We start from the raw sequence: 14,697 nt of genomic DNA, 5'->3' as shown, positions 1-14,697 counted from the left end.
ATTTTTGGCTGTGTTGGGTCTTCGTCTCTGTGCAAGGACTTTCCCCAGCTGCGGCAAGCGGGGGCCACCCCTCACCGCGGTGCGCAGGCCTCTCACTATCGCGGCCTCTCCTGCTGCGGAGCACAGGCTCCAGACGAGCAGGCTCAGCGGTTGTGGCTCATGGGCCCAGTCGCTCCGCGGCATGTGGGATCCTCCCAGACCAGGGCTCGAACCCGTGTCCCCTGCATTGGCAGGCAGACTCTCAACCACTGCGCCACCAGGGAAGCCCCAAGCACGAGTTTTAAAATAAGAAAAAAACTTTTTTATATATATTAATTTATTTATTTATTTATTTTTGGCTGTGTTGGGTCTTCGTTGCCGTGCGCAGCCTTTCTCTAGTCGTGGAGAGTGGGGACTACTCTTCGCCGCGGTGAGTGGGCTTCTCATTGTGGTGGCTTCTCTTGTTGCGGAGCAGGGGCTCTAGGTGTGCGGGTTTCAGTAGTTGAGGTGCGCAGACTCAGTAGTTGTGGTGCGCAGACTCAGTAGTTGTGGCGCATGGGTATAATTAGTTGCTCCGCGGCATGTGGGATCTTCCCGGACCAGGGCTCAAACCCATGTCCCCTGCATTGGCAGGCAGATTCTTAAACACTGTGCTACCAGGGAAGTCCAGAGAAAAACTTTTAAACTATCACATGGGTCAAGTGATGTTCAATGAGGGTGTCAAAACAATTCAAAGGGGGAAAAATAATCTTTTCAACAAGTGGCACTGGAACATCTGTATAAGCCACATGCAAAAAAAAAGAAATTGGACACCTACCTCACACCATCATAAAAGTTAACTCAAAATGGATCACACACCTATATGTAAGAGCTAAAATTGTGAAAGAAAATAACTATAGAAGAAAATAAAGGAGTAAATCTTCATGACTTTGGGTTAGAAAATGGTTTCTTAAAATCAACAACAAAAGCATAAATGACAACAGAAAAAAGAGACATATTTCATCCCCCCCCAGATTTTTAAAATTAGATTTAATAAAAATTTAAAACTCTGTGCTTCAAAGGATACCATCAAGAAAGTTAAAAGACAACTAAGAGAACGGGAGAAAAAAATTGCAAATCATATATCTTATAAGGGACCTGTATCTAGAACATATAAAGAGCTCTTACAACTCAGTTACAAAAATGGGCCAAAGATCTGAATTTCTCCAAAGAAGGCATAAAAATGCCCAAGAAGCACATGAAAAGATGTTCAAAATCATTAGTCATTAGGGAAATGCTAATCAAAACCACAGTGCAAAAACCACTTCATAACCGCTAGGATGGCTATAATCAAAAAGATGGACAACAGTGTTAACAAGGATATGGAGAAACTGGAACCCTCAAATATTGCTGGTAGGATTACAGCTACTCTGGAAAACAATTTGGAAGTTCCTCAAAACGTTAAACATTGTATTGCCATATGACTCCTCAATTCTACACCTGGTATATACAGAAAAGGAAGAGAAAAGCAAGTACTCAAACAAATACATGTATACACATATTCACAGCATTACTATTCACAATAGCCCAAAGGTGGAAACAGCCCAAATGTCCAGCCACGGATGAAGGAATAAACAAATTGTGGTGTATATATACAATGGTATATTATTCAGCCATAAAAAAAGAATAAAGTACCAATGCATGCTACAAACATTATGCTCACTGGACGAATCTTGAAAACACTATGCTAAGTGGAAGAAGCCAGGTGCAAAAGGTCACATACTGTATGATCACATCTATAGGAAATGTTCAGAATAGATAAATCCATAGAGACAGAACACAGAGTGTTGGTTGCCAGGAGCTGAGGAGAAAAAGGAATGGGTAGTGACTGCTTAATGGATAAGAGGTTTTACTTTGGAGTGATGGAAATATTTTGGAACTAGATAGAGATGGTGGTTGCACAACACTGTGAATATATTAAACGCCACTGAATTGTTCACTTTAAAATGGTTAATTTAATTATGTAAATTTTACCTCAATAAATTATTTTTTTAAAAGCTTAACAGAAAATAGTCCTTTGATTTTAAATTTTAATAAATTGTATAGTAATTCTTAAAACCAAAGTAAGCCACTGACATTTTTTTTTGGTGCACGAACAACACCCTCAGGGATATCAAGGAATTCTCATTAGCATTTTAGGCCTCTGTCTCTAGACAGACTACCCACCTGTCTTAACCCCCTCTCCAAAACGTGAGCCCCTGAGGAATATAAGCCATTTCTCACTTATCTCTGTGTCCCCAGTGCCCAGCACCAGGCTTGGAGAGGATGCCTCTGTAAACATTTATTGAACTGAACTTGGCTAAAGATGTAGGTTCCAGAACCAACTGTCAGCCACCAGCTCTGAGCACTGACCTGTCCTCGTGAATGTAGGCCAGGTAGAAGAGGAGCAGGATGCAGTACTGTCTCTGGCGAGTGGCTCCCTCCACATACTGGCGATCCGACAGGAAAGCAAGGCTTTCAGGGCTCCTGCTGCTTATCTGGGGCAGCCCATGCTGCAGAAGCTCAGACACTGCAGAGAGTTCTGGGGAGGGAACAAGCAGGAGAAAAATCACACAAAGGACACAGGAGAGCAGGTAATGAGCACATGAGTGTCTACTACATATAGAGTACTGCACAGGGTAGCAAGGATACACGCCGGATAAAAGGAAATCAGTCTCTTCTTCCTCTCTACCAGGAGAGACTAAAGGTAGCATGTGGAAGGACATGGATACATTGGTTCACTTGACAATGTCCACTGATTGGCTACTCTAGGCCAGGCTGTGAGACATGGGCCCTACCTCCAGTAGCTGGCAGTTGGTGGGAAAAAACAGATAATGAGACAGATAATTACAGGACATGTGATCAGTGCCATGTTCAAGCGTGGAAGAGAGAGTGACTCACGCCACCTGCAACGGGGAGGGCAAGCTCAAAGAGGAGGGAACTGTGGAGGGTGAAGAGAAAACAGGCAGAGAAAGGAGGGAAGAGACTCCCTGAGCCAGGAAGCAAGGAGTTCAGCAGCCTGGAGGCATAAGAGGAAGTTGTGTATAAGGGGCAGCAAGGAGTTCAGTGTGACTGGCCCATCAGTGAATAGATGTGGAGTGCTAGGGGTGTGGAACTGTGTGATGTAATTTGTAGCTAGATTGTGAAAGACCTTGAATGATGAGTAGAGAATTTGGATTTTATCCTGAGAGCAGATTCCTAAATTTCTTATGAAACTTCTGTTTCTTAAAAGAAAGAACATTTGAATACCAAAAGAATATGAAAGAAAAGGACCTCAGAGCTTAAATTTTGAATAAAGTCACCTTTATGGAAAATTCACTACATTACCCTTATTTTCCAAATTTCACCATAGACCAGAGAAAACTCCATCACTGTCGGACTATGCCCCACAGCCTGATGTTTGGAGACAATGGTTGAAGGCCAGGGTAGTTTAGATGTTAAGGCTTGATTTTCAGATAGATTCTCTAGCAGTTGCTGAAGACTGGTTGGAGGATGAGAGACTGAAAGCAGGGGGCCAAGTTAGAGGTCAAATGAAAGGGTCCATCCTGCCAGTGCAGTGGGCCTACGGCCAAGTGGAAGGTGAGATGGAGAATGTCCCACTGCGATGTGCTAGCAGAGTCAGGTCAGGTTTCCTAATTCTAAGCTTAGGGCTTTTTCCACCAAAGCACACTATGACCATTGCGATAATAACAAAACTAATATCCTTGAGCCTCGCACATCCATACATAAAAGAAAGAAGCAGTCTGCATGTAAGTAAGGTCGGCTGCTCTTCCTGGTGATCTGAGATATGACAAGATCTCAGGGTCTGAGGGGGCAGACATGTGGGGCCCCTCCTATTCCAACAAGAGAGGGAGCTGCCTGCAGCAGGGGCTGGTGCTGGTGAACACTACAGGCTGTTGTGATGCGGCTGCCACCATGGCAGAAGTCATCATGTCATTCTCTGTGCAGGCCAGACCACACCTGAATAGGAGGCAGAGAGCTGGACACCGAGCAGAGAGGAGTGGCTGGTACAGTGAGAGAACTAGGAGCCAAGCCGTGTTGGAAGGAATGAAAACGCTCACCTGTGCTTTTGTCTCTCTCAGCATAGTCTCTGAGAAAGACAAAGGAAAAAGAGCGGTTTGGGAAGTCGGTAGGGAGAAGACAACATCTTCATAAATGTAAAAAGAGGAAACACAGCCAGCAGCAAATGTCACCCACAAAGAAGGCACGATATTTGTTGAATGAATGAATAAAACAATGATTAAATTGTTTTATGTTATAGCAAGAGGGAGAGGTCTAGGATAGAGGAACTCCTTAGGGCAGAGAACATACCGTAATTATCACTGTATCCGCAGCTGCACTTAGGCCTCCCCTGACATGCTGCAGAAGCTCAACTAATACTCAGCAAAAGGGAAAACCTCCAGCTCTCAGCCCTGCATCTGCCGCTCCCCCTGCCTAGATGGTGCATGGGACTCCTTGACCTCACTCAGACCTCCGCCAACATGCCACCTCCTCACCTCCTCATGAAAACCCTACCTAACGTGTACCTCCTCCTTCCATCACCCCCATCCCTTCACCTAGCTTTATTTTTTTTCATAGCACCCATCCACCCCTGACATTATATCTACGTGTTTATTGTCTGCCTCTCCCACTCCATTAGAACAGGACTTTGTATCCCTATTGCCAGCTCCTTGAATAGAGTCTGGCATAGTAGATGCTCAAGAAATATTTCTTGAATGAAGGAACGAAGAAATGAAACAGGCTGTTCAAGATATTTTGAGCAAAGGTCTCTGGAGGTAACAGGCAGAGAGCAAGAGGCCTGGTGTGAGGGACGATGCAGAGAAGTTGGTCACAGGGAGGAACTGGACTTGTTGAGCTTTAGGGTCCTTCTCAACCCTTAAGGTCTAAAGGTCCCAGAGGCTTGGATTCCACTGTTTTCTGATTTATTATCTCACCTCCCTAGGAAGCAGCCTACAGTTCCATCATTCCATGATTCCATGGTTCCTCTGGGTAGCTTCAAGCAAAGGTTTCTTATTACTGTACTGACTCACTACCCAGTCAATCAGCAAGGCATCCAGACTCTAAAAGACCACCACAGACCTCATGAGTGGTCAAACTACAGCATCTTACCTTCTTGGGAAAGTGGTCCTGTCTTCTCTGGAGCTGAGAGGAGGTTGATGCACATGTAGTAGAGGAAACTGGAACACACCTGGTTTAGGGCTGAGTGACTTAGTGGGAGAAGAGGAAGATAGAACAAGAGAGGACATTGCTACTTTGGCTGGGACAGCATTATCCCTGCCGTGTACTGGGGCACCAATGCTTTGTGCCAGAGCCCAATGAAATTCTAACCATGGCCCTGGTAGAGAAGGTCTGGAGGTAGCTGTGAAAAGTAAATATGGAACCTGCTGCCCACAGATGTAACTTAGGCACTTGGCCCATATAGGCATTCACTAAAACTTTTCTGAAAAAAATAAATCAAGGAGGGCTACTAAGCTCCAATTTAATAAAACATATAGGGCTTCCCTGGTGGCGCAGTGGTTAAGAATCCGCCTGCCAATGCAGGGGACACAGGTTTGAGTCCTGGTCCAGGAAGATCGCACATGCCATGGAGCAACTAAGCCCGCGCGCCACAACTAGTGAAGCCCACACACCTAGAGCCCATGCTCCGCAACAAGAGAAGCCACCGCATGAGAAGCCCGCGCACCGTAACGAAGAGTAGCCCCCACTCGCTGCAACTAGAGAAAGCCCATGCACAGCAACGAAGACCCAACGCAGCCAAAAATAAATAAATTTATTTTAAAAATAAAATAAAATAAAATGAAATAAAACATATAAACAAAAAAGTCCTCCTGGGTCAGGAAAGGGCTGAGGAGTACTAGAAAAAGAGGAAGCTGTTGAATCCAAAATGGGTAGCTGAGGAGAACTACAAACATCTAAAATTGTGACTTTGAATCCAGGTGGATCCCTGTATTCCCTCCTGAATGTTGGTGTTCTATTTGGAGATATGGAAGGAGACCTAGACACTGCACTGAGGTCACCTTGAGGACTGCAGGCAGTAACAAGTGGAATCTGCTGAGTAAATGCAGAGACAGGTGGCAAATCAAAAATGGGAAGGCACGGAAGGCTGTCCTAGAAACCTAAAGAGACAGACTGAGGCAGCAACCTCTCTACTTTGAACAAGAGAGTCTCTCCTCTGGAATTGCTGGGCTGGCAGCAACTAGAACATGACTCTCTCTCTCTTGATGGACACAGCATCGATTACCCTGTGAGGGCCTTGGTTTCCTTGTTTGTAAAATGAGGGGTTAGACAAATGATCTCTAAGAGCCCTTCCAGTTTTGATGTTACAGGTGCCCATCCAAGTATCACATGGAATGAAAGTCTCATCAGAACCAGACAAGTAAAAGCTACAGAAGCCCATCCAGCTCGTACCATCAGCTTCTGAGCAATTCCCACACTGTGTCAATCCCCCCCAAGGTCCTATGACTAAACCACACCAATCAGAAATTTCCACTTGTCCAGTCAAGAAGGACACTTGTCCCCTTGGGACCATACATACCTCAGGCTGCTGCAGAACCTGGCCTTCAGTTCCAGGGTCAGCTGTATGAAGGATGAGGCAGCTTGGGAGAATTGAGAAGAAAGCAGAGAGCAATTTAAACTAGACTTGTTACAGAAACTCCCAAGTCTGGGTGGTACTAGTTCTGGAGTCACACAGACCCGGGTTTGAAATGTGCTCCATCACTATCTAGAAATGTGACTCTGGAACACTTATTTAACTTCTCTGAGACTCAGTTTTGATATCTATACCTCGAAGGTTGTTGTGAAACTAAGTAAAATAAATGAATATAGAAGATCTAACAAATACTTAGCTCAGAGTAGGTACTGAATAAAAGTCCATCTTCCTTTCTGATGAACAGTCTGCATTAGCCGGTGACCCTGGCCCAGGTCCCTGCACTGCCTGACTCTCCTAGTCTCCCCGCTCCCACCCCGCCCTGCCATGCAGCTCTCTGTCAAAACTGACCTCTGTCCTGTCCATCCTTGGTCCCTGTAAAAGCAGGATTCTTGACAAGAGCTCCCACTACACCAGCTCCAGGGCTGGGGATAATCTTATTCTATCGCAGGGCTTCTAGTAGGGAATTAATCCCTCAGAGTTTCATAGCAACTTTCCAGGACAGCAGTTTAACCCATGGCTCCCTCAGCAGGGGAACGCCCAGTTTGCCTGCTGGAAGGGTTCCTCGTGGTGCAGACTCTCAGGGATCCAGAGTTTCTCCACCCCCGACTTCAGGTCTCTGCCCCCTCTTGGCTGGCAGTGCCTGCTTCCCTCTTTTCTCTTGCTGTTTGGGCCCTGACCCTGTTCTACCTGGCTTCAGGCTACATAGATCTCCCTGTAATCACACTTTCTCTACATGCCTTGCTCTGTACCACTGCCCCGCCGGAGATCTACACTTCTGAAGCTGCACCCATTCAGCACCCCAAGACTGGATTCTCTTGGCTCTTCAAGTATGGCAAGCAGAAAGAGCAGATGAAGGGAAGGAAAGGAGTATATGTCAGTTGTCACAATGACTAAGAGGTACACTCATTCAGGAAATCTACATATGTTGTCTCATTTCACTCCCATTATTATCACCATGTTCTAGTTGAGGACATTGCAGATAAGAAAATTAATTTGCCCAATGTCAATAAACAAGGGATGGTTACTGCACAACCCATATGTGCTAATCACAAAGGTCCTACTTTTTCCCCTCTTCCACACAGCCTCCTACCCTCTCCTAGAAGTTCCTCCCACTTCCTACATGGAATAGCTTCCTAAGGGTTTCCTGTACTCTGTTCTTTTCCTAGAGAGAACAAAGATACCTCTGAAAAGCGACAAGGGACCTCTCCAGGATGACCCAGACCATCAATCAGAAACTCCCTCAAAATCCCACATCAAATATACAGACAACTGCAAAAGGTATGCCCCTCAACTCCCCAGCCCTGGATCCTGGCCCCTCTCCTTTCCAAGGACCTTGCTCTGCTGAGTACCCCTGGATCTCTCTACTGCTCCTTCGTATACGCTGCTAACAGAATAAGTGTTTCCAGTCTTAGGGGGTAGTAAAATCCTTCCTAACTCCATGTCCCCTTCCAATTACAGCCCCAGTTCTCACCTCCCCCCTTACACCAAACTTACAGAAAGATATGCCTATTTTGTCTTTACTGCCTCACCTTGCACTCACTCTTCAACTCATTACAGTCTGGCTTACACCCCAACCACTCACGGCAACTGCTCTGGCCAAGGTCACCAACAGCCTACATGATGCCAAGTCCAATGTACATTTTTCAGTCCTTGTCTTACTTGACCTCTGGGATGCATCTGACACTCATGACCACTCCCTCATCTACAAAACTCTCTTCACTTGGCTTCCCTAATGTCATCCCCTTCTGGGTTTCTTCCTACCTCTCCAACCATTCCTTACCAGTGGACTTTGGAGTAATCTGTTGCTCCTGACCACTAAATATTATACTTTATTTTGTCTTGGTCCTTTGATCATCTCATTTTACACACTCACCATGAGGAATCTCACCTGCTCCCCACTAGAGACTCAGCCCCACAAGGACAGGGGTCTGTTTTGCTCACTGCTACATCCTCTGCCCTAGGACAGTGCCTTTCATGTAGTAGGTACCCAATAAATGTTTGTTGAATGATTGAAAGGCTGGATGCTGAAAACTTCTATATTTATTGTAAAGAAAAAATGCTGCCTGCTATTCCAATTCTACAGGATCAAGCCATTAGCCAATGCAGTTGCTCAGCCCACCAACAGTGTGCCCTGAGAGGAAGTCAGGATGGGGAAAAACAGGAAACATTCTGTGCTTTGGATATACTGGCCCCTAGATAGTTAAGATGGCTATCTAAGGAAAAGTTTCAAATGACCCCAGATTCTTGCATCTTCCCATACACAAAAAAAGGCATTAAAATCATTAACTTGAGATGTCCGTTTTTTGTGACTAGCAGTAATCTTTTTATGATTGACTACATGTTTTCCAAGCAAAAAAGTTCATATATAGTGTGGCTTCTCGCTTACCTCTTTGGAGCAGTTCCTCAGAGCTATCTGAGAGGCTGTCTCCTGGGCTATAGTCCTCAGCAAGGTCCCCAAATAAAACTTAACTTACAACTCTTACATTGTGCATTTTTCTTTCAAGTGACACTATATTTAAGACCAGATGTTTCCCATGACCTCAGACATAGTCAATTACCTACCAAAAAGCTCCACTGGGACATCTCACAGGCATCTCAGAGGTACCCTGATCCAAACTGATCACACCCTCTACTGCCTTCCCAAACCAGATCCTCCTCTAGGGAGCCTCCACTCAATAAAAAACACCACCACCCACCTAGACGGCAGCCAGAAGCCAAGGCATTACCCTAAACTATTCCCTCTCCCTCATGCCCTACATCCAATCATTCCACCACAGCCCACCCCCCCACACACACACATACTACCTTAGTTCCTAACACCAACCTGAGTTAATGCAAGAGGCTGAACTTCTTGCCTCCAATCTTGCCTCCCTCTAACTCATGGTCCACACTGTTCCAAGAAGGATCTTTCTGAAACAGCAATCTGAGCCTGTCACTTTCCTTCTTTAAGACTCAATGCTCCCAAGATAAAGTCCAGATTCCCAACGTGGTCAACAAGGCCCTGCATGACTGAACCCTGGCTACCTCCCCATGGCAGACTTCCCACTGCATGCTATGTGACAGGAATAAAGGAAAAGACAGTAAATGATCATGATAAGGGGCAGGCATAGCATAAAGATGAAGAAAGCAGGCTCTAGAGCCAGATTAGATTCCCTGAGTTTGAATCCTGGGGGAATTCAAATCCTGCGGGAATCTGAGGGAATGTGGAGTATGAGAGTAATTAGCGGAAGAAGGTCTGTTGTGGGCTCTGAACTGGAACCTTCTTCACATTCTCAGAGAAGTATCAATTAATTTGAGAACTGCCTTTAAGGACTTTTGATTGATGGATGATATACCCTTCCACTCAACACTAGGCAGAGTGTGGATGTTGATTCTGAATGAATACATAAGCCTCCCATCCACAGGTTATGCACTCTTTAAGTACCCTGAGCAGCTGCCTAAGGTGCCTGCCTCCCTCCCAACTTCCACACTTGCCTGCTGCCTACCAAGCTTCTTGGAGAATTTCTCCTTCATGTGGGGGACGATGACAAAAAGGCTGTGCAGAACTGAGAGGAAAACCTCCATCAAGGCTGGATGAGTGGCCTGTTCCGAGTACCTCTGCAAAGAACCAAGAGGGAGAGCACAGTCCTCCAGGACTGAGCCTCTGAAGAAGAAAGAACGTCAGCAAAAATTGCATCATCTAGCAATGGGAGACTAAATTCTTTCATTTCAAGGGCACAAAAAACGCTAGGGGACCTGAAGTCACAAGCCTGCATCCAAGGCTTACATCTTCTGCCACTTAATAAATTGTTCAAGATTCGTTACCTCTCCGGGCCTCTACCAAAGAGTAAAACAGAAATAACAAGTCTTACTTCCCAGAAACAAATGATATCTCATGTGTAAAAGGCACTTTCTAAACTGTAATGCAGAGTGACGCTCATGCTTCTAACATATAATAATTTAGTTTACAAACTTCCTTCACGTTTATTTTTCATGTGATCATTGAACAGAATCATGAGGCAGCCAGATATGGTAGACAGAGCTCTGGATTAAGAGTAGAGAAACTTGAGTTCTATTTCAAGCTCTGTACGAAGTCGCTGTGTGCCCTTGGGTCAGTCACCCCCTCCCCTCTCGCTGTTTCAGTTCCCTGTGTGTAAATAGGCAGGGCCTCAGGGACATGGTTCTTACAGATACTTTTCATTTGGTTTTCAAACCAAGTTTTTTTCCACTAGAAAAGTAATACAAGCGCATTAAAGAAAATGTGTAAAATACAGAAAAGTAGAAAGCAAGAATAATACAATAATTCTATGATCTAGTTCTAGATCTAGCTCTAACGCTTCATAAATCTCAGAGGAAGGCAGAGCAGATGAGGAAGGGTTACTGTTAGTGTGTGCCAATCAGGGCTGCAACCCCTGGCTCCTGAGAGTTACCCACCTGAAGACCCTGGCATGCTGCCTCAGAGGCTTCTTCAAGGAAAAGAGGCTCTCTCCTGTCAGAACCAGAGGATGCTCCCCTGCTGCCACCTACTGTTCCCAGTGGGTATTTTGGAGGTGTCCTTTCCCAACTAACAGTGGCTCCTCACAGGCTCACAGGATGTCCAAACCTCAAAGAGGACGAGACTCACCCAAGATCATCTGCACAGTCAATAGCTCTGGACCCCGCTCTTCCTACTATCTCCATCTCAAGTCAGCTCAAACCCACGGCTCTCTTCAGGTCTCTCACCTGTCATTTTACAGAACTCACATATGTGCTCCTTAGTGAAGCCTAGATCAGACACTGACTGCTACTCTTTGCTAAGCAGAAAAACACATAGGTTCAAACCTCAGCACTGTCATATACTTGCTTTACAACCATAGAAAAATGACAACCTCATCTTTAAATTGGGGGAAATGATAGGACCTATTTCACAGGGTCACTGAGAGGGTTAAATTATGAATATAAGGCATTTATCACTTCATAAACATTACCTATTTATTATTTTATTATTACTGCTTTCTACTTTTTAAGAGGCATCTATTAATCTATTATTTACAACAAAGCACTGTACTGTGATTTTAAAACCAAAGGAAAAGTGGCTGCAAGAACAACACTGCTACGACTCTCAGAAGGTCCAGTTGAGTAGTCGAGTCACTGTCTTGTGCCTCTCAGCCTGGCTTGCTCTCACATTCTTCTCCTCCCCAAGCTTCATGCTGTCCAAGGCTCAGAAAACCCACCATCACCATGGGGATACACAAGGAGTCACAGGCACTGAGAAGAAATTCTGAGAAGGCCTCCAAGGTGTCTTCTTTCTCAGCACTGGGAGCTGTGAATGGATTCTCCTGGGCCGAAGGCTCATTCTGGAATTCCACAGCCAACCTGAGAAATCAATGTGTGGGTATATCTACAACTACCTATGCAACATAAAGGTTAGAAGCATCCTCCTAGAGGGACACCTGAGCTCAGGGCTCAGGGAAAGTATCCCTAAAAGCAGATCTGGAGAAAATTCCAGAGGCCTCAGTGAGGGAGAACCTGGTCTTTGGTCACCTCTTCAGCTTCGTGCTCCCTACCCTCTCTCCCATAACACATGACTCATCCACCCTACTACATGTATTTCCCTGAACATACCATGCTGTTTGCTGTTTCACATCTCTTTGCCTTTACATATGCTGCTCTCTCTACTTGGAATGCCTTCCCCAGATTTGTGACAATGTAATGAATGCCACACATATAAACAAAACTGTCTCTTCCCCAAGAGACTGAGCTCCTTGTGGGTAGAAGCTAATCTGACTTACCTTTCTACTCCCACTATCTAGCACCAGGCCTGGCACACAGTAGATACAACAAATATTTGTTAATGTGAACTGAATTAATCCAACAAGCATTCAGTGAACACCTATAGCACTAGGTTACTTGGGAAGAGGAACAAAGCTGAGTGAGATACAACCTCATTGCACAGTAACAAAAACTTCGCCAGGAGGGAATCTTTAGAAACCTCCTCCACATACCCATTCCACACCCCACACGCATCCCCAACCTCCATTCCAGCCAAAGTCCTCTCACTACACAGCAAAGCATCAGAAATCAAGTGTTGCTTCTAGAGCTTCATCCTTTGTCCGATTCCTTTCTACACCCACCCTCCATACTACTACTTCATCAGACCACAGAGGGCCCCTCACCTGCAGGCATTTCTAAATCCCTCCAGAGTGCTCAGGAGGAACCTTCCTCTTCGAAGAATGGCCTTCTCTGAATCTCTACTGGAGGCATGGCCCTGAGGTGAGAAGGAAAGAGGGTAACCTATTGGTCAAGTACCTACTCTGTGTTCTGGTCTTTGCTTAGAGGACTACAGACTTCTTCCTCTCACACTGGAGTCTGGCATTCCCATACACCTAACACTTTCCAGGGGATCTTAGGTACATCCTCACAAATCCAGCCATCTAATAGCTCCTTTAAAAAATGGTAGAAGAGGAAACCTTAACCACTTGTCTCCCTGTGAAGCACAGGACTGGTTCTTGTTCTATTATTTGCAGAAAACTGTCACAGGCTAGTGGACAATAGCCTAACTGGCTATAATGCCCATATTATTGCTCCAAAACACACAAAAATCCCCACCGCATCAGGCATGAAGAGCTTAGTTTCCAAAGTTAATCCTGAAAGACATAATCAGCACTCACATTAATAGTATTTCTTCTGATATTTTAAGTCCATGGACCATTAAAAGCCAACAATTATGACACACTGCACATTGGTCAGATTCTTTCTAAGATTATAGCGAATCCAGCCTTAAATAATTTTGTGAGCATGTTTACCATACCTGCTTGGATGATATAAAAGACAAAGTGTGTAGGAGGCTTGGGTACAAACACCCTGGGATTTACTATCCAAACTCAGGTCCTTGCTAGTTTTGGACCTGAGAGAAAAACTATTTAACCCCTGCGATTTCAGTGTCATAATGAGGATAACAATTATTAAGCCCCACAGTTCTGCAGTTAGGAAAAAAAATAACATCTCACTGTAGGTGTGTGTGCATGAGAAAAACCTATAAAGTGGCATATAAAGGTAATGCAATGTACTAATTATCTTCCGAAAACACATTACAGCATGATCTCCAGAAGAAGCAGGCTGCAGGGCACTGACCAGGGGCCTCCAGTTCAGCGGGGTCTGGGAAAAATCTGCACACCGGCTCAGCATGGCTTTGAGCAAGGCCTGTAGCTCCTTGTACAGCACAGGTAGAGCACTCTGATGGTCCTTCCTGCACCCAGAGAGACAAAGGTAGGCCTATGGTGAGGTAAGGGTACTCCAAGGTACCCTCAGGTTCTCAGGCAATGGGGGACAGGTGGTAGATCAGAACACGGGTCCAGGATCTGATATGATAAAAACCCTTGCTCCAACACTTATCTGCTGCATGACTTCGTGCACATTCTTCATCCTCTCTAGCCCTCAGTTTCCTCATCTAGTCAATGAAAGTTAATAGTACTCTCCTCATAGAATTATTCTAAGGATCAAATTGGATAATGTATGCTAAGCACTCAGCACGATGTTTGCCAGATAGTAAGTCCTTATAAATGACAGCTAAGACTATTATTATTGTTATTAAAGATACAGAAGCTTTTCTCACTGAGAAGGGCCTCCCAGTTAAAAAAGTACTATCTAGAACAGAAGGTGGTCACTGTTCTCAAATAAGTGATAAGCTATCTTGGGGACGAGAGATCAAATTTGCTTTCTGTTTCCTTGATGAGGAAAATCAGGATCAATAGGTAAACGTTATCAAGGACCCAGATCTTATTTAAGGAATATAAGGAAGAACTTTCTAAGAGTCAAAACTCTATAAAGGGGGCTTCCCTGGTGGCACAGTGGTTAAGAATTCGCCTGCCAATGCAGGGGACACGGGTTCGAGCCCTGGTCCGGGAAGATCCCACATGCCGCGGAGCAACTAAGCCTGTGCGCCACAACTAGTGAGCCTGCGCTCTAGAGCCTGCGAGCCACAACTACTGAAGCCCGCACTCCTAGAGCCGGTGCTCCACAACAAGAGAAGCCACCGCAATGAGAAGCCCGCGCACTGCAACGAAGAGTAACCCCCACTTGTCGCAACTAGA

General features: G+C 45.2%; 1 protein-coding gene across 1 annotated transcript in view; it reads right to left on the bottom strand.

Moving 5' to 3' along the window:
- Positions 1 to 14,697, bottom strand: part of MEI1 (meiotic double-stranded break formation protein 1) — a 66,899-nt gene that overhangs the window by 35,715 nt on the left and 16,487 nt on the right. Inside the window, exons 12-18 of the mRNA XM_082349750.1 lie at positions 13,739 to 13,853; positions 12,781 to 12,872; positions 11,839 to 11,980; positions 10,132 to 10,243; positions 6,533 to 6,593; positions 5,107 to 5,204; positions 2,371 to 2,539 (exon numbers count right to left, since the gene is read on the bottom strand). Of these exons, the coding sequence (XP_082205876.1) occupies positions 2,371 to 2,539; positions 5,107 to 5,204; positions 6,533 to 6,593; positions 10,132 to 10,243; positions 11,839 to 11,980; positions 12,781 to 12,872; positions 13,739 to 13,853 (789 nt within the window). The remainder of the gene's footprint in view (positions 1 to 2,370; positions 2,540 to 5,106; positions 5,205 to 6,532; positions 6,594 to 10,131; positions 10,244 to 11,838; positions 11,981 to 12,780; positions 12,873 to 13,738; positions 13,854 to 14,697) is intronic.

Source organism: Balaenoptera borealis (assembly GCF_965194805.1).
Source record: "Balaenoptera borealis genome assembly, chromosome: 13".
Taxonomy (NCBI): Eukaryota; Metazoa; Chordata; class Mammalia; order Artiodactyla; family Balaenopteridae; genus Balaenoptera; species Balaenoptera borealis.
The sequence above is the reverse complement of the archived record's forward strand: the minus strand, read 5'-3'. Positions and strand labels throughout refer to the sequence as shown.